This window comes from Blennius ocellaris (genome assembly GCF_963422515.1).
Source record: "Blennius ocellaris genome assembly, chromosome: 19".
Lineage (NCBI taxonomy): Eukaryota > Metazoa > Chordata > Actinopteri > Blenniiformes > Blenniidae > Blennius > Blennius ocellaris.
Genome location: NC_137668.1, coordinates 3,106,464 through 3,126,817, shown reverse-complemented (window position 1 = coordinate 3,126,817; position 20,354 = coordinate 3,106,464). Strand labels below are relative to the sequence as shown.

Below are 20,354 nucleotides of genomic sequence, written 5' to 3'. Positions count from 1 at the left end.
TGATGTCACGAGTCAGCAACGTCGGTCGCTGGTTGTCGGAAGATCTCTTGTGTATAGAAACTGCTCTCACAATGTCCCCGTCCCACACACGCCTCATGTAAACGATCAAAACGGCCTGGCTTGATACGTCTGTGGATTCGTCCATTTGTTTGAGAAAATGTCCACTTTTCTGAAGTGGAGCTGTAGTCTGTCGTTTGATGTCATGTGACATGTCTTCAATTCACCTGCTGACGCTGTCATTAGATGGGGTTTAGCTAATAGTCTTTCTGCAGTGGATTGATCCATCACCTCTTTTACCAGGTCAATAACTGCAGGTAAAATGACATCCTGACTAATAATCTGGGGTTTCTTTAACTTTGCAACACGAAGTTCCACCAAGTAAGATGGACAGAGTGCCTGGTCTTGTTTCCTGCATGTTGACATAAGACACTGCGACGTCCTGAGGTCTTTAAGCCGTCTTCCAAAGTAATCGGCAGGTTTTTCTTTCAGAGAATGCCATTTCATATTGGATGGCTTCATGCTTTCACTTTCCTGCACCTCACTGCACAAAACACACTGAGGCTTTTGAACACCTTTGTCCTCAATGTAAGACAACCTAGACTTTATGTACTCACAGCCGTACTTGCTTTTCACCATGTTGCTTGTGACCAAATCCAAACATGCAGCTTCTTCTGCAGCAAAGGCCAGTGTCTCCACTGCTGATATTTACTGCTACCGACTGTTGTGGAGGGTATCTAAAACATCCCCCGTTCTATTTAATTTTTTTCTTTAAAATTTGTTGGGTTTGGGCAAAGACCCACGACCCACTGGAAACGAGCCCTGCGACCCACCAGTGGAGAACCAGTGCTGTAGAGTGTAAGGCTGTTGGAGGTGTGCATCGTGTGGACGCAGAGGCTGTGTGGAGGTGGTTCATGGCAACGCATAGCCTTCACACATCGTTTTTGTACTTGTACTCAGCCTTTAAAAAAAGTGTTATCGGTGCATCCCTAGTTTTCACCACAGAGAATCTTTACATTTCAGTGACGTTGGCCTAATACACAATGGTTCACAACACTGGACCATTGGTTTTGTTTGGACAGTGTAAACTACTGCATCGATAATTTCATCACTAATAAAGTTGAGAAAAAGACACATGTATTTTAACTTATGTTATTTTAATACCCGACTTTGGGACAAACTGAAACTCTTCTCTTGTAGGTATACGATGGAGACGACAGCAATGCTCCTCAACTGGCGAGACTGTGCGGGAGTGAGCCACCAAGTGTCATCCACTCTTCCAGCAATCAGCTGTACATCAAACTTCGCACAGACAATTCTGTCAACACGGGAGGCTTCATCGCTTCGTACGCTACCCGTATGGAAACACACAATCACTGGGGCCTCACTCACAAACGTTTCCAGAAAAAAAAGAAGTTTCTAACATTATGTACTTGTTGTTGTTTGTGTTCAGGATGTGATAACATGCAAATCGTGGCACATCGGGGAGTGATTGAGTCGCTGAACTTTCCCAGTGACTATCCATTGAACTCCATGTGCAGTTGGACCATCCAGGCCACCGCAGGAAACACCGTCGGCTACACCTTCGCTGCCTTCCAATTGGAAAGCTCATACAATTGTACCTTTGACTACATGAAGGTACACACAGACACAACTAAAGAAACTACTCCGGCATGCTCGTAATGTTTTCTAATAACAAACCCCATCAGCTCGACAATCTGTCTTATTCTGTGTACAACTGACAGCAGTAGCGTGCGGTGGTGTTTCAGTCAGAGCCAGCAGTAACAAAATACAACCTTGCCCCCCAAAACGTTCTTGTAGCCGATGCCGATACAGCCAATGCAGCAGCCGCACAATATGTCCTACAGTAAAAACACAGTCTGAATCCAATGTAAGGCCGATACTATACATCGGTACTTAATCCACACCAACATGACAGCTGATCAACAACCACAACACATCAAGACTCCACTGAGCAGCTTTGCCATCAGACCATCTTCCAGTGTTTCCAACAGGTCTGCATGGAGAGTGGGTGGGGGGCTTAGCGTCAGACGGGGGTTCAGACGGCGTGAGTCCCGTGCACTACTGTCATGCATGTGTGCTCGTCTGTCTGTGTGAATGACAATAACAGAGAGAGAGCACTATGCAGAGATGAATGAACGGAGAGATATTGAGTTGGTCCAACCAAAACCTGATGTTACTTAATGCAGGATTGTGTGGGAAACAAACTGCACCAAATGCCAACAGCAGCACCAATCTAATCAAGAGAAAGTTAAAAAAAAAAAAAAAACTAGCACTCACCGTCACTTGTAGATTAAATCCATCCTGCTGTAAAATGCTGCACAAAGCCTTTGGTGGTCTGAGTTATTTCATCCATTTCTGGTGTCGGTCTTCTTCTACTCACAATTTACATTTCTTCTGCGATGTTGCTGTTAAATTAGCCGCCATCACTCCAGAGTAGCAGATAATAACAGAGTCATCACCACCTGCCCATGAGCCAATCAGTCAAGCTCATTTCAATACCGACAGCAAGACCAGCACTAGAAACTCTGCTGGCCCTAAGACGGTCCGTCAATAACACATCAACATCTGATTGGCTGATGATCCTGTCACTCAACATTTTAACCCAATAGCAGCGTCCAGCTTCTAATGAAGTTACAGCTGGCCCCTTTTAGAGGACATAGGAGATTTGAGCTCCACAAAATAGAACCAGTTGTCTTCTGGATAAAGTCACTAATTGATTCCAGACACAGATTTCAGAATCACTTTTTAATTATTAAAAAAAAAAAAAAAAGGGATTTTTGGTAGTTACTGACAGTAACTGGAGACAAGATGCTCCTGGGACAAGGTGGACTGCTTGTTGGCTTGCAGAGAAAAGTAAAGATGCGACAGGAAAAACCTCTGCCACACTGCCACTCCCCGAGATGTTTCCAAACATCTTTCACTCCAGCTGGATATAAATACATTTAAATTACATTTCAACACTCTTCATCATTGGTTGCTGCAAAGTGGTAAAAAGTACAAGAACTATTTTGGAATATGTTTAAGATAAGCACAAATCATTGCACATGTATTTATCATACAGGAGTGTTTGCTTGACTATTTTGTGTTTCCTCACCGAGGTTGTCAGTACAAGTACAAACTTTTGATTACATTTCAGACAAGTTGGTTCCTAAGTTGTACTCTACTGTCGATTGAATAACTGTAAACATACAGCAAAACTGGAATCAGGTACCATTAATGTTTGGTGTTGGCAGTTTGACTATCGATAATGATTTATATTGATCAAGGATAGTTAATAATTATGTTATTCAACATTTAATCTGATCGGTGTCAGATACCTCGGGGCACCACCTGCCTTAACAGGAAATGATAGCCAATTCATTTATATCAGTCTCATAAGATATACCAAACAGACTCCAAACACAGCTCAAATGAGTCTCTCTAACATGTTTTTCATATTTTGATTAACTTGAAGACTAAGAATGTAATGTTGTGTTTATGTGTGAACAGCCAGGAATTAGGCCCCGTTTACCCAAATCTTCATTGCATTTTGAGTGTCCATTTACACAACAGATTCCCAAGCCACTGAAAACACAACTTTTAGTGAAACGACTCCCGAGGTGGAACTTTTGGAAAATGCTCCCACTCAGTCTTTGAGGAAACTGAGGAAAATGCAACTTTTTGGAAAGGCTCCATCTCCATGTAGACGGTGGAAACACTGCTACTGTGCTCCACAGCCATTGTCAAGGCTCTTCCATACGTTCTGCATTGCTGCTCCACAGACTGCTTTGGACTTGCAGATCACATACTCATTCATAAAAGATTTCAAAGTTCGGTGTGCATTCCATAATGTAACATAACAATCCCAGAAACTCTTCAACTTCTGGTGGCATGCATTGTCCTTCTTCACTAAAGTATTCAAGATTTCACACCAGGAGTTCTAAGCTTTCTTGCTTGTCTTTTGAAATGGGATTTGATGAAGCTTCATCTTAATGAGAACATTTGCTGTTAAATGTGCTTCTGATCCGAGTCCTCTGGCTTCATGAGTCTGGCTGGATCGTGCGGTCAGGACCTGAGGTTGAACCCAGAAGCAGACTCAGTCTCAGATGAGAGGTTTACAGAGTTTACTATAAAACAAGGCTTAGAAATCCAGAGGGGTGATCTCGAGGCAGGCGGTCAAAATCCAGGCAGAAGTCCATAAACATCGTAAAGCCCAAAGGAAAACATAAGAGAAAGACTGGATGGGGGGGCTTAAATACACAAGGGAAGGGCAGATCGGTCAGACAAATCAACACTACTCAGGCACGCAGAGGGAGGATTAATAGGATAAGTAAGGCCACGTTTACACGTATCCAGTTTTTTGTTTTTAATGGATTGTTCCCTCTCTACATTAAAAAAAACAAAACAAAAAAAAAACATTTACACAGACCCACATATACACCTGGTTCAGAGCTGCTATGAGCAGCCAGACCTGTAGGGGGCAGTGTAGCCATGATGGCCAATCAGAGTCCTGGAAGAAACAGGACGTAAATGTCCGCCTCTCCGCCTTTAGATGCAAACAGAGACAGGTCTTTTATCCAGATCTCCACTGTGGGCGGAGTTTTCAGGAATCATTGTTTGTGGTGAGTCGTAGCTGGTTTATGTGTAAATGAACCCAAACGCAGAGAAATGTGACATTTGCCTGAGAGGAAAGTGAATCTGAGTTTTGTGTTCGCACCATTTCCTTAAATGAAAGCATAGACTTGGAGGTCTTTGTGGGTGTAGTCTGATGATGATGAAATATCCGTAGGTGTGCAGAAGTGACTGTTTGTTTCTCTGCATTTGTTAACCCAATGCAACTTTTACCCAATGTCAGTGTTTAAAGTGTTTAACTTTTACCCAATGTCAGTGTTTAAGAGGGCTTCCTACTTGGATGTATTTTATGTATAGAAGATTTTCTTTGAACCTTGGCAGTGAACATCGCTGAATAGGTTCACCTCTGGTTGTACATTTCCTTCACTCTTCTTGGCTTTTGTCAGTTTTGGAAGCTGTGTCTTAATGGCTGCCCTCCCTCTCCAGCTGTACGATGGGCCTGGTGAAGCAGCTCCTCTGATTGGTACGTTCTGTGGAAACTCTCCTCCTCCAGCCAACAGCTCCTCCGGCTCGACTCTGACCGCTGTCTTCAGAAGTGACAGATCGGTTTCTCGGGGTGGTTTCCAGATGATCTGGAGCCAGATTGGTAAGATGATTGTTGTGTGGTTGGGGCTTAGAACAGCACGGCGGCATCGTGGTTAGCACTTTCACCTCACAGTGAGAATGCCCAGGTTGGAGTCTGATCTTGCGAGCCTTTCAGCAAAGAGTTAGCATGTTCCTGAGGCTGCTCTTGCATTCAAAATTACCCATGACTGACAAATAAAGAGCTTATCCACCAAACTATCTAAACAAGCTAGAACTACAGAGACAATCTCTGAGAGGAAAGTGTCCTCTATGCTGGGAATCAACTTCATGGGTAGTTTGACCATTGATAATAATTAATAATTATCATAGGAATGCCTTCCCTGACCACCTGCATGACCCACAGGCTACGGATGTTTTTAAACAACAAGTAAAAACCTACCTACTTAAAAAAGCCTTCTCTTAATTGTCTTTTATGTGTTCCTTTTGAACCTAATAATCGCTACATTTTTAATTACATCTCATTGGCGTCTTGGGTTAGCACTGTGAGATAGTTTAAATGTAAAGTGTGTAAAACAAGACTTGGACTGTGGTACAATGAAATCCAAACATATACAAATAAAGTGTGATTGATTAATTGATGTGGCCCCAAGTTATTCCAATTTTACATTATATAGTCTTCACATTAGCATTTTTAATCTCCCATCACAAAATATACCAACAAAATGTACTGTGGACAAGCACTGAGGAATGTTTCCTCCATGTTTAAATGATGAAACATGTTAAACTGTCTCAAGCTTGATGTGATGCTTTGAGCAGAAGAGAAAAACACAACCACAACATAATAGTTAGCTGACATGAATATGTAGGAAAAACACAAACACAAGCTCTTGACCAAGACAAACAAAACAACTTTCTTATAATTCCTGAAACAAAACACAATTTATTCAAATCCTCAAAATGTATGGTAATCTTTACTGGTATGAACGTGAATGCATTAGTTAATGTGTGTTTGTATCTTTGCAGGCTGTGGTGATGAACTCACAGGCCCCAGCGGGACTTTTAGTAGCCCAGGTTACCCAAACAAGTATCCCGGAAACAGTGAGTGTATCTGGTACATCAGCACTTCCGCCGGCAGCAGCGTCACTCTCACAATCCACGAGTTCGATGTGGAATTTCACGCAAATTGCAGCCATGACGTCCTGGAAGTAAGTAAACTGACGAGTGAATTGTGATACCAACTTTGAAAATCCAACACTTCATGAAAAAAAAAATGCAGCTTTTGCTTTTTGGACTGAAACTCGTGAAATTCAGTCCGATAATGATCAGAGACAGTGAAAATGAAGAAGTAAAAGAAAGTTAAAAATTCTATTATACTCTATTTAGTGTAACAGACATTTTACATGTTTTATTTTCCAGTAAGATTATATTTGTGAGGACTGAACCAGATTGCATTTACATTACTTTTCTGCGTCCCATCAGGTGTTCGGCGGTCCGGACCCGTCAGCCCCTCGCCTGGCCAAACTCTGCAGCACTACAGCAAAGCCAATGCAGGTGTCCAGCACTGGAAACCTGCTCACTGTGCGTTTCAGATCAGACGCCTACGTCAGCGGTCGAGGATTCAACGTCAGCTGGGCTGAAGTCCAAGGAGGTGGGATTCACATCAGCACAACAAAAGCTCCCTCACAAATCACCAACTTCATTATTGTGGTGCAGTGACTTAATATAGGAAGTCAACAAAGGAACAGATCATTTAAAGAAAAATACAGTCTGGCTCTCTCCTGATGCTTCGATAGGAGAAAATCACTTCCCCCTGCAGGAAATAAACAAAACACTTCAGCAATAGTTTCACAATTCAATAACTATTCAATGACACTTCAATAAGAATCAGAATAGTTTTATTGTTATTATACAATGTACAATACAATTTTCCTTGACTTCTCTTTATATGCAGATAAATGAAAATATACAAATATAAACAGAAACATATGTACGCTAATAAAAAAAGTAAGAAGAACAAAAAGTATAAATATGTAGCGTGTTGTGTGACAGTTGGCTGTGCAAAGTTGCAGATGAGGCAGAAGGATGTGGTGTGTAGGTCAGTCCTTTATGTGGACGCTTCCACACACTGAAATGTGTTGTGTGTCTCAGCAGGGGGTGGAGTGTGATAGAGGCTCCAGCTCCGGAGTAGAAGCTGCGTTTCTCATAGGTTTTACTTGATTACAATTGCCTCCCTGATTCAAAGAGGGGGTTGCCAGGATGTGTGGTGTGCATTGAAATGTGTCTGGCCTTCTTCCTCAGTCTGCTGGCAGAGAGCGTGTTGTTGTGAGGGAACTCCAGCCTGATGATGTGCTGCTTAGGGTGACGTCCACTATGTCCTGAGTGGACCAGCTGCTCTAAGGCTGGACTGTCCTTCTCCAGACGTCCACTATGTCCTGAGTGGACCAGCTGCTTGAAGGCTGGACTGTCCTTCTCCAGACGTCCACTATGTCCTGAGTGGACCAGCTGCTCTAAGGCTGGACTGTCCTTCTCCAGACGTCCACTATGTCCTGAGTGGACCAGCTGCTCTAAGGCTGGACTGTCCTTCTCCAGACGTCCACTATGTCCTGAGTGGACCAGCTGCTCTAAGGCTGGACTGTCCTTCTCCAGACGTCCACTATGTCCTGAGTGGACCAGCTGCTCTAAGGCTGGACTGTCCTTCTCCAGACGTCCACTATGTCCTGAGTGGACCAGCTGCTCTAAGGCTGGACTGTCCTTCTCCAGACGTCCACTATGTCCTGAGTGGACCAGCTGCTCTAAGGCTGGACTGTCCTTCTCCAGACGTCCACTATGTCCTGAGAGTGGACCAGCTGCTTTAAGGCTGGACTGTCCTTCTCCAGACGTCCACTATGTCCTGAGTGGACCAGCTGCTCTAAGGCTGGACTGTCCTTCTCCAGACGTCCACTATGTCCTGAGTGGACCAGCTGCTCTAAGGCTGGACTGTCCTTCTCCAGACGTCCACTATGTCCTGAGTGGACCAGCTGCTCTAAGGCTGGACTGTCCTTCTCCAGACGTCCACTATGTCCTGAGTGGACCAGCTGCTCTAAGGCTGGACTGTCCTTCTCCAGACGTCCACTATGTCCTGAGTGGACCAGCTGCTCTAAGGCTGGACTGTCCTTCTCCAGACGTCCACTATGTCCTGAGTGGACCAGCTGCTCTAAGGCTGGACTGTCCTTCTCCAGACGTCCACTATGTCCTGAGTGGACCAGCTGCTCTAAGGCTGGACTGTCCTTCTCCAGACGTCCACTATGTCCTGAGTGGACCAGCTGCTCTAAGGCTGGACTGTCCTTCTCCAGACGTCCACTATGTCCTGAGTGGACCAGCTGCTCTAAGGCTGGACTGTCCTTTTCCAGACGTCCACTATGTCCTGAGTGGACCAGCTGCTCTAAGGCTGGACTGTCCTTCTCCAGACGTCCACTATGTCCTGAGAGTGGACCAGCTGCTCTAAGGCTGGACTGTCCTTCTCCAGACGTCCACTATGTCCTGAGTGGACCAGCTGCTCTAAGGCTGGACTGTCCTTCTCCAGACGTCCACTATGTCCTGAGAGTGGACCAGCTGCTTCAAGGCTGGGCTGTCCTTCTCCAGACGTCCACTATGTCCTGAGAGTGGACCAGCTGCTTCAAGGCTGGACTGTCCTTCTCCAGACGTCCACTATGTCCTGAGAGTGGACCAGCTGCTTCAAGGCTGGACTGTCCTTCTCCAGACGTCCACTATGTCCTGAGAGTGGACCAGCTGCTTCAAGGCTGGACTGTCCTTCTCCAGACGTCCACTATGTCCTGAGTGGACCAGCTGCTTTAAGGCTGGACTGTCCTTCTCCAGACGTCCACTATGTCCTGAGTGGACCAGCTGCTCTAAGGCTGGACTGTCCTTCTCCAGACGTCCACGATGTCCTGAGTGGACCAGCTGCTCTAAGGCTGGACTGTCCTTCTCCAGACGTCCACTATGTCCTGAGTGGACCAGCTGCTCTAAGGCTGGACTGTCCTTCTCCAGACGTCCACTATGTCCTGAGTGGACCAGCTGCTCTAAGGCTGGACTGTCCTTCTCCAGACGTCCACTATGTCCTGAGTGGACCAGCTGCTCTAAGGCTGGACTGTCCTTCTCCAGACGTCCACTATGTCCTGAGTGGACCAGCTGCTCTAAGGCTGGACTGTCCTTCTCCAGACGTCCACTATGTCCTGAGTGGACCAGCTGCTCTAAGGCTGGACTGTCCTTCTCCAGACGTCCACTATGTCCTGAGTGGACCAGCTGCTCTAAGGCTGGACTGTCCTTCTCCAGACGTCCACTATGTCCTGAGTGGACCAGCTGCTCTAAGGCTGGACTGTCCTTCTCCAGACGTCCACTATGTCCTGAGTGGACCAGCTGCTCTAAGGCTGGACTGTCCTTCTCCAGACGTCCACTATGTCCTGAGTGGACCAGCTGCTCTAAGGCTGGACTGTCCTTCTCCAGACGTCCACTATGTCCTGAGTGGACCAGCTGCTCTAAGGCTGGACTGTCCTTCTCCAGACGTCCACTATGTCCTGAGTGGACCAGCTGCTCTAAGGCTGGACTGTCCTTCTCCAGACGTCCACTATGTCCTGAGTGGACCAGCTGCTCTAAGGCTGGACTGTCCTTTTCCAGACGTCCACTATGTCCTGAGTGGACCAGCTGCTCTAAGGCTGGACTGTCCTTCTCCAGACGTCCACTATGTCCTGAGAGTGGACCAGCTGCTCTAAGGCTGGACTGTCCTTCTCCAGACGTCCACTATGTCCTGAGTGGACCAGCTGCTCTAAGGCTGGACTGTCCTTCTCCAGACGTCCACTATGTCCTGAGAGTGGACCAGCTGCTTCAAGGCTGGGCTGTCCTTCTCCAGACGTCCACTATGTCCTGAGTGGACCAGCTGCTCTAAGGCTGGACTGTCCTTCTCCAGACGTCCACTATGTCCTGAGTGGACCAGCTGCTCTAAGGCTGGACTGTCCTTCTCCAGACGTCCACTATGTCCTGAGTGGACCAGCTGCTCTAAGGCTGGACTGTCCTTCTCCAGACGTCCACTATGTCCTGAGTGGACCAGCTGCTCTAAGGCTGGACTGTCCTTTTCCAGACGTCCACTATGTCCTGAGTGGACCAGCTGCTCTAAGGCTGGACTGTCCTTCTCCAGACGTCCACTATGTCCTGAGAGTGGACCAGCTGCTCTAAGGCTGGACTGTCCTTCTCCAGACGTCCACTATGTCCTGAGTGGACCAGCTGCTCTAAGGCTGGACTGTCCTTCTCCAGACGTCCACTATGTCCTGAGAGTGGACCAGCTGCTTCAAGGCTGGACTGTCCTCCAGACGTCCACTATGTCCTGAGTGGACCAGCTGCTTTAAGGCTGGACTGTCCTCCAGACGTCCACTATGTCCTGAGAGTGGACCAGCTGCTTCAAGGCGTGCTGAGAGGCTGGATGAGGCTCTGCATGGTTGCGGTCTAAAGCCGCGTCTTCCGTACAGTTAAAATCCCCACCCAGAGACAAACAGTCCTCCGACCCACACCCACTTACCACCTCAGTTAACTTGAGGAAAAACTGCCTCCTCTCTGCACCGGTTGTTGGGGCATAACAGTTAATAAAAACACATTTAAAATGGTGGGACTGAGCTTTAACTAAAAGCAACCTCCCCCCTACGCAGTGCTGGACCTCCAGTGTGTGTGTGTGTGTGTGTGTGTGTGTGCGTGCGTGCGTGCGTGTGCGTGTGTGTCAGCACACCACTGAAGGATCTGATGGAGAAACTCCAGTGTGATAACGTCCAGCAAATAGTTTTAACATGTTCATTTAGAGAAATGTAGAGAAAATCCAATCAACTGCTGAAAAAGTCAACTTTGAACATTCGGTTAAAACAGCTACCTACTTTGAGTAACATATTAAAGTTGATTGAATACTGTTAAAGATGGACTGAATTAAGTAAATGAAGTAGTGAATGAAGTTGTGGTTCAGAAATGTAGTTACAAGATGAAAACACTAATATTGCTTGAAAACAGATCACAAGTTAAATATGGTTTTAAAAGTTAGTAAAGTAAGTAGATATATCTTTTTAAAATGAAATAATAATGTTCAAACAGTGCATGAAAAAAAGGGGACTTAACTTGGACTTGGCTTGACCTGTTACAGGAAATAAGCAATGACTTGACTTGGCTTGGCCAAGAAAAAATGACTTGGGACTCATTTCAGTTTTGAAGGTTCAGACTTGAGACTTTCATGTGTGAGTCTGTCTGGTTAATGCACAATAAAAAAACATCATTGGGCTGAACTGAAAAGCATTGAAACCACATGTTCAGCAACATGGTGCTCCAGTGGAAAAAGATGGTGCCTGCTGGTGAAGCCTCAGGTCAAATTTGACTTCAGACATTCAGCAGCTGCTCTTTTCAGCCATGAAACATTACACGCTGTTAAAATGAAGAAAATACATTAAATATACTGAAATACAAGTGATGGTGTTCTGTCTGCCTGCAGGCTGTGGAGGTCCAGTCACCGCTCCGTCAGGTGAAATCCATTCCCCCTCATACCCCAGCAGTTATCCCGACAATGCAGATTGTTCCTGGGTCATCACTGTGGACTCCAGCCACCGAGTGCTGCTCAACTTCACTGACCTGGACATGGAAAGCGTCAGCAACTGCTCCTGGGACTATGTAGCTGTGAGTGTGTGTGTGCGTGCGTGCGTGCGTGCGTGCGCGTGTGTGCGTTCACGGTGACTGTTCTCCCCACACAGGTCCATGATGGCCCGTCCTCCTCCGCTCCCTTGTTGGCCCGTGTGTGTGGTGTCAGTGCTCCGCTCATCGTTTCCACACAGAACATCATGTTTATCCGCTTCAGATCCGACTCCAGCAAGAAGCACCGTGGCTTCGCTGCAACTTTTTCTGAGAGTGAGTTCTCCAGTCGTTCCTCCTTTTCACTTTGCTGTTTTAGTTGTGCGTACTGTCAGTCTCGGTGTATGTTTAATATTAAAGTGTTTAAAAAACACAGAATGGTCAAGGTGAACATATACTGTCATTGTGACGCCACGGCTATAATAGCCATCAAAAAATATAATACATTACTGTGTAATGTAATAGAACAGTATGGTGTGTACAGTATGATATGGTATGTCACAATACGGTGCAGCATGGTATGATTCAATGCGGTGCAATACAATACGGTATGGTAAGGTATGATACAATATGGTCCAGTACGGTACAATATGGTAAATGGTAAATGGTCTAGATTTATATAGCGCTTTACATATCAGCTCATTCACCCACTCACGCTCACATTCACACACCAATGGGACAGAGCTGCCATGCAAGGCGCTAGTCGACCACTGGGAGCAATTTAGGGTTCAGTGTCTTGCCCAAGGACACTTCGACACATAGACCGGTGTAGACTGGGATCGAACCTCCGACCTCTCACTCCGAAGACGACCACTCTACCACCTGAGCCACGGTCGCCCCAATATGATGCGGTATGGTACGATATAATACGGTATGATACAGTACGGTACGATACAACATGGTGTGGTATGGTATGATACAATGCGGTATGGTATGGTATGGTATGATACAATATGGTACGATACAACATGGTGTGGTATGGTATGATACAATATGGTGCAGCACGGTACGGGACAATACAGTATGGTACAATACAATGCGGTGCGGTGCGGTATGATACAATATGGAACAATGCAATACAGTATGGTACAATACAATACGGTGTGGTACGATACGATAGGGTACGGTACAATACACTATTTTACCGGCTGATCAAGGAAGGACAACTGTCATCGTGGCCACGGACACACATGAGGAACTGGACAGGAACACCTGAAATACTGAGAAAAGATCCTACAGAACAAAAGAAAAATACACTAAAAATCCTCAAACCCTCATTGGAAACAAACACTAACCCTGCTTGTTTCTGCAGCTTGTGGATCCTCCATCACGACAGACGATGCTGGCGGGGCCATTGCATCACCACGGTACCCTGCTAAATACCCCCACCATCAGAGCTGTAGCTGGATTATCAGAGCACAGGAACCATGTGAGATCTCAATAATATATGATTAAAAAAAACAATATTTTAAATGGTTAACCAGTAACTCGTGTTTTGTCTAGTCAACCATGTGACACTGTCATTCACGGACTTTGAGTTAGAGATGGTCAACACAAACTGCTCCCATGATGCTGTGGAGGTCCTGGATGGGGACAATTACCAGGCGCCCTCTGTCGGTGGGTAGGCAGCGTACATGAGTACTTATAAACCCACATGTGAGCCTTAATGTGCTGCAGAAAATGTGAAATTGGTTGAAGAAATGTGAATTGTCATCTTCATTGTGATATTATTTTGTAAGGTCGCTACTGTGGTTCTGAGCTCCCTCATCCAGTGACATCCTTCAGCAATGCTTTGGTCGTCCGCTTCATATCCGACGACTCTGTATCATATAAAGGCTTCAGAGCAGTGTACACAGCGTCCACCTCCAGTAAGACGCTTCTTTTCTGCACACAGGGAAAGTCATTGGGACCAATATCTGCACTAACTGAAGACTGTGTTCTCAGGTTGTGGAGGAGACCTGCTGATGGAAACTGGTGCATTCAATAGTCCAAATTATCCCGGTGCTTATCCACCTAATGTAGAGTGTGTGTGGACCATCAGGAGCTCGCCAGGAAACCAGTTCCAGCTCTCCTTCATGTTAGTCCATGTGAACACCTCTCACACAAATTCACAGCCACTTTGTGTTTGACGTCGTAGTTGATTGACCTCCTGGATGTGACTGACCGTCTCTGGTGTTTCCCTCAGTATGTTTCACCTCCCGGGAGACGCCAGTTGTCAAAGCGACTACCTGGAAATCCGGGAAGGAGACTCCAGTGGTCCTGTGGTGGGGCGCTTCTGTGGAAACACTCTTCCCTCCAACTACACGTCTGTGGTGGGTCCCAACCTGTGGGTGAAGTTTGTTTCCGATGCGTCAGTGAGCGGAGCGGGATTCAGAGCGACCTTCTCACACCGTGAGTCCCACATGCACTCAGCACTGCAACGTGCCTGTTCTCTAACAGACGTGGATCTGCGTCTCAGAGGAAGTTGTACTACCACAGTCAATAGTCGTGGCTCTACTTATTGTGGGATGGAGTGTGTGGTGTGAGAAAAACTAAATATAATAAACCCCAAACACATCTGGAAGCCTGACGTTGTGTGTGCATGTGTGTGTGTCCTACACCACACAATAGTGCTCCATGAAAAACATCCAATACTCTTTCTTGAAAAGAAAAAAGTAATTGTACACATTGGATACATGAGACCAACTGGAGGTCAAAGCCTGAATTTGACAAAAACCATTCCAGTGGTCTGTGGGAAGAATCATTTAATAATGAAAGTTCTTTAATGTAAAATGTAGTATATTGTGTTTTAATTTCAACAATGTTAATGACACTTTGTAGAGTTCAAATGGTTGCACTTGTCATGAGCTTGACGTGAAGCGGCAGTCTTCTGCCTGATGGGTTTGAGACAGTTTGAGAAGACAGTGGAGAACGACAGCCAGTATTGATTGAGGATGGTGCAGAACCTGAAACTACCTGACTGAGAATTGTGACCACTTCCATGCTGCTTTACAGTGTATGGCATTGATGTGGTTGGACAATCTGGTCAGATAGCGTCCCCGCTGTACCCACGGACCTATCCCACCAACTCCCACTACCGTTGGACTATAACTGTGGAGGGAGACAGTTTCATCCAGATCCGTTTCCTGGACATGGACATCGAGGATGTGTACGGCTGTCACTTGGACCAGCTGAAAGTAGGACCGTCTTCCTTCATCTGAGCTGAGTGGAAATGGCCATTTCAAGCATGTTCTCACACACTTTTATCATCTGGCTCATCCAAACACCTCAAAATGTCAAAATACAATAGAAAAGTTTTGTCATTTCATTCAAAATGGTCATAAAAATCTCAACTATGGCACCTCAAAGTCAGTGGCGGCTGTCAGGGCCTTCAAAGTTTCTCTGCAGGCCGAAGAAAAAGATCTGAATCACAGACTGATATTCATTATATTATGTCCATGAATACGTCCACATTAAAGCTTTTAACCAATCACATTTCAGCATCACCTGTTGCCGGGTAAAGAAATCTGCCTGAGGCCTTCACTTTCAGTTCTGCAGGCGTCTGCAGTGTAAAACTAGTGTCAGTCACACAAACAATCAGATTTTGATATTGGCGATCTAAGCCTTCTAGAAGGCCTAGCATGATGTCAGTGTATTCAAGCCCTCTGATTGGATCGTCAGAGCGTTCACTCTCCAGCGCAAGCGAGCGGCATCTGTCACGAGCTGCACGAACAAAAATAGAGTTGTGTTTGTTTGATAGCAGTTTGGTCAACCTACAATGACTAAAGGAGAATATAAAGACATGGTGTGTGATACTACATGCTCACTAGGGCTAAGGTGTGACTGGCTCACTCATTCACAGTGGGTCTACAGCCTAGAGCAGGGGTTCTCAACTTCTGTGACCTCGGGGCTCAGTTTTCCCAGTACATTGTGGCCCGACGCCCATTTAATACTTAACATTTTGATTTCAACTGATCCGAGTCTTGGTCTGATTTGTATTCAATTACTAAATCAGGTCCATCAGATTTTAAAGGTAAAACCTTGTAAAATAAAAGATACAATACACTGTGATGATGTCAAAAACTTTTCTTTGTTTCATGCATGTGAGAGTGGTTGGCTCTGCCTTGCTGCCTTGCTTCAAAAAGCCCAACTTGATCAAATCAAGGTTGTACTTGCTGACATATTTAGCCTTTGAGGAGGAGGTGGCGAAGCCATCATCAGCTTCAGGGTTTAACTCCCTCGCTTCACAGCTTCAGGGTTTAACTCCCTTGCTTCAGAGCTTAACTCCCTCGCTTCACAGCTTCAGGGTTTAACTCCCTTGCTTCACAGCTTAACTCCCTCGCTTCACAGCTTCAGGGTTTAACTCCCTTGCTTCAGGGTTTAACTCCCTCGCTTCACAGCTTCAGGGTTTAACTCCCTTGCTTCAGAGCTTAACTCCCTCGCTTCACAGCTTCAGGGTTTAACTCCCTTGCTTCACAGCTCAACTCCCTCGCTTCACAGCTTCAGGGTTTAACTCCCTTGCTTCACAGCTTAACTCCCTCGCTTCACAGCTTCAGGGTTTAACTCCCTTGCTTCACAGCTTAACTCCCTCGCTTCACAGCTTCAGGGTTTAACTCCCTTGCTTCAGAGCTTAACTCCCTCGCTTCACAGCTTCAGGGTTTAACTCCCTCGCCTCACAGCTTCAGGGTTTAACTCCCTTGCTTCACAGCTTAACTCCCTCGCTTCACAGCTTCAGGGTTTAACTCCCTCGCTTCACAGCTTCAGGGTTTAACTCCCTCGCTTCACAGCTTCAGGGTTTAACTCCCTCGCTTCACAGCTTCAGGGTTTAACTCTCTCGCTTCACAGCTTCAGGGTTTAACTCCCTTGCTTCACAGCTTCAGGGTTTAACTCCCTTGCTTCACAGCTTAACTCCCTCGCTTCACAGCTTCAGGGTTTAACTCCCTTGCTTCAGAGCTTAACTCCCTCGCTTCACAGCTTCAGGGTTTAACTCCCTCGCTTCACAGCTTCAGGGTTTAACTCCCTTGCTTCACAGCTTCAGGGTTTAACTCCCTCGCTTCACAGCTTCAGGGTTTAACTCCCTCGCTTCACAGCTTCAGGGTTTAACTCCCTCGCTTCACAGCTTCAGGGTTGACTCCCTCGCTTCACAGCCAGTCACCCCACCATGAGGGAACACCTGTACGTCCACGCCTGCCCTTGTGGGCTGTAGCCCAGTGGTTGAGAATCACTGGTCTGATGTACGCACAGAGCAGTTCGTAGCAATGTTTAGCTAAGTTGCTGGAGCCTTGGAGGCTGGGGGGGTGGTAGCGTGTGTGTGTGTGTGTGTGGGGGGGGGGGGGGAGTATTGGGAAAACGCGTTGACATAGGGGCTTAAGGAGGTGATTCAGGGCAACAAATAGTCTGAGCATGTCGTTTGCGTTTGGAGTATAGTTTAGGCTTTATGGCAATAAGTACTTTTGCCAGCACTCGCATTCACAAGTCGCTTACAGTTGGTACTTGTCAGTACTCGTCCTTTAAAAAAATGGTATCAGTGTGTCCCTAATAAAGATGTTTCTATATGTCAATTGAAACAGCCTAAACCCACAGGACAATGAACTAGGAAACAATTAAAAATGTCCTCTTCAAACTGAATGTCAAACAGTTTTCTGGACTCATTGGCTCCGTCGTGTTTCTCCACTCGTCTTCTCGTAGGTCTTCGACGGCCCCAGTGTGTACGACTACCCTCTGGAAACATTTTGTGGTCTGCTTCTGCCGCCTGTGCTCCAGAGCACCGGAAGCTCACTGACCCTGCAGTTTAGCTCCGATTCTGTTGTGGGAGGCCGAGGCTTCCTGCTGGAGTGGACCGCCGTGCAGGACTCTGGCCCTCTGCCCACCATCGCCCCCGGTCAGCCGCACCGCAACACTGCCGACATTACAACCTCCATTACAAATGAGTCTGGGCATCCTGCAAGAGGCGGACACAATAGTGCTCCATGAAAAACATCCAATACCCTTTGAGTACATGAGACCAACTGTTACAGGTCAAAAGCCTGAATATTACAAAAAGCATTCCAGTGGTCTGGAGGAAGAATCATTTAATAATGAAAGTTCCTCCATGTACAAAACAATGTATAGTATCATAAAATGACGTGGAAAGGTTCATGGAATGTTCACATGTTACTCTTGTCCAATATATTTACATACTATTGTGAAAATTAGATTTGCAGTTGATCACATCTTGTTTTTGTTCTCAAAAGACAACATTGTGTGTATGCATGTGTGCGTGTGTGTGCGTGTGCGTGTGTGCGTGTGTGTGTGTGTGTGTGTGTGTGTGTGTGTGTGTGTGTGTGTGTGTGTGTGTGTGTGTGTGTGTGTGTGTGTGTGTGTGTGTGTGTTAGGAGCTTGTGGCGGCCAGCTGATGACAGGAGAAGCTCCAGGCCTGCTCTTCTCTCCAGGCTGGCCTGAGATCTACTCTCCCTACCAGGACTGTACTTGGCTGATCCGTTCTCCAGACTCCATCGTCGAGTTTAACTTCTTGTCTCTTGACATGGAGTTTGATCCTTCCTGCTCCTCTGACAGCGTAGTTATCAGAGATGGTAAATCATGACACTCCTCCTCAGAGAAAATAGAAGTACGTCTGGGCCCATTTGTTTTAAACGGGTTATTTTAGCCCTAACCGCTGGTTGAATCCTTAAACCACCGTTAGCTAACCGACCGTTAAATATGCGTTGTTTAAAACATGGTTCATCATCCCGTTAGCTAACGTCACCGTCAAAGTTAACAGTGAGGTTAACAACACTCCGCCCAAGAGCCCGCCCACTTTCAAGTTTCCTTCCTTCCACGTTTTAGTGGTGGAGCAGCGGAGTGTTTTCATCTGGTCTATAAATCTACCATCAAACATGACAAACTACTATAAAACTACCATCAAACATGACAAACTACTATAAAGCTACCATCAAACATGACAAACTACTATAAAACTACCATCAAACATGACAAACTACTATAAAACTACCATCAAACATGACAAACTACGATGAAACTACCATCAAACATGACAAACTACTATAAAACTACCATCAAACATGACAAACTACTATAAAGCTACCATCAAACATGACAAACTACTATAAAACTACCATCAAACATGACAAACTACTATAAAGCTACCATCAAACATGACAAACTACTATAAAACTACCATCAAACATGACAAACTACGATGAAACTACCATCAAACATGACAAACTACTATAAAGCTACCATCAAACATGACAAACTACTATAAAGCTACCATCAAACATGAGAAACTACTATAAAGCTACCATCAAACATGACAAACTACTATAAAACTACCATCAAACATGACAAACTACTATAAAGCTACCATCAAACATGACAAACTACTATAAAGCTACCATCAAACATGACAAACTACTATAAAACTACCATCAAACATGACAAACTACGATGAAACTACCATCAAACATGACAAACTACTATAAAGTTACCATCAAACATGACAAACTACTATAAAGCTACCATCAAACATGACAAACTACTATAAAACTACCATCAAACATGACAAACTACTATAAAGCTACCATCAAACATGAGAAACTACTATAAAGCTACCATCAAACATGACAAACTACTATAAAACTACCATCAAACATGACAAACTACTATAAAGCTACCATCAAACATGACAAACTACTATAAAACTACCATCAAACATGACAAACTACGATGAAACTACCATCAAACATGACAAACTATGATAAAACTACCATCAAACATGACAAACTACTATAAAGCTACCATCAGACATGACAAACTACTATAAAACTACCATCAAACATGACAAACTACTATAAAGCTACCATCAAACATGGCAAACTACTATAAAGCTACCATCAAACATGACAAACTACTATAAAGCTACCATCAAACATGACAAACTACTATAAAGCTACCATCAAACATGACAAACTATGATAAAACTACCATCAAATGTAACAAACTGCACTGCTACCAGCATATTAAAGTGGAACATGAAAACTGAGCTGGATGATCGACAGCATCATGTTGCCTAATTTTTTTTTTAAATTTTGAGTCAAGAAAACGATATAGAAAGTGACTGTACGAAGCCCTGAAGTGGCCATAGAGAAAATAATGATTATAATGTGTGAGAACAAGATAATAACTCATTACCTCAGGTTAATGAAGTGAGGGAACAAGATGGTTTAATCTGAGATTCTTTACTTGTGGCCACAAAGGGAGTCTGTATGAGGCTGTGTTGCTCTGCTGTGAGACACCCTGCTACTGTATATGAGACGCCCCGCTGTGAGACGCCCTGCTACTGTATATGAGACGCCCCGCTGTGAGACACCCTGCTACTGTATATGAGACGCCCCGCTGTGAGACACCCTGCTACTGTATATGAGACGCCCCGCTGTGAGACGCCCTGCTACTGTATATGAGACGCCCCGCTGTGAGACGCCCTGCTACTGTATATGAGACGCCCCGCTGTGAGACACCCTGCTACTGTATATGAGACGCCCCGCTGTGAGACACCCTGCTACTGTATATGAGACGCCCCGCTGTGAGAC

The 20,354-nt window shown here is 45.4% G+C and overlaps 1 protein-coding gene across 1 annotated transcript in view; it reads left to right on the top strand.

Moving 5' to 3' along the window:
- The window catches only part of cubn (cubilin (intrinsic factor-cobalamin receptor)), a gene marked incomplete at both ends in the record, with an annotated part of 148,059 nt that overhangs the window by 68,672 nt on the left and 59,033 nt on the right, over nt 1–20,354 (top strand). Inside the window, 15 exons of the mRNA XM_080515224.1 lie at nt 1,198–1,354; nt 1,451–1,635; nt 5,059–5,218; nt 6,181–6,362; nt 6,637–6,805; nt 11,654–11,835; nt 11,910–12,063; nt 13,100–13,216; nt 13,291–13,404; nt 13,527–13,655; nt 13,732–13,864; nt 13,973–14,178; nt 14,782–14,963; nt 17,455–17,647; nt 18,141–18,338. Of these exons, the coding sequence (XP_080371350.1) occupies nt 1,198–1,354; nt 1,451–1,635; nt 5,059–5,218; nt 6,181–6,362; nt 6,637–6,805; nt 11,654–11,835; nt 11,910–12,063; nt 13,100–13,216; nt 13,291–13,404; nt 13,527–13,655; nt 13,732–13,864; nt 13,973–14,178; nt 14,782–14,963; nt 17,455–17,647; nt 18,141–18,338 (2,461 nt within the window). The remainder of the gene's footprint in view (nt 1–1,197; nt 1,355–1,450; nt 1,636–5,058; nt 5,219–6,180; nt 6,363–6,636; nt 6,806–11,653; nt 11,836–11,909; nt 12,064–13,099; nt 13,217–13,290; nt 13,405–13,526; nt 13,656–13,731; nt 13,865–13,972; nt 14,179–14,781; nt 14,964–17,454; nt 17,648–18,140; nt 18,339–20,354) is intronic.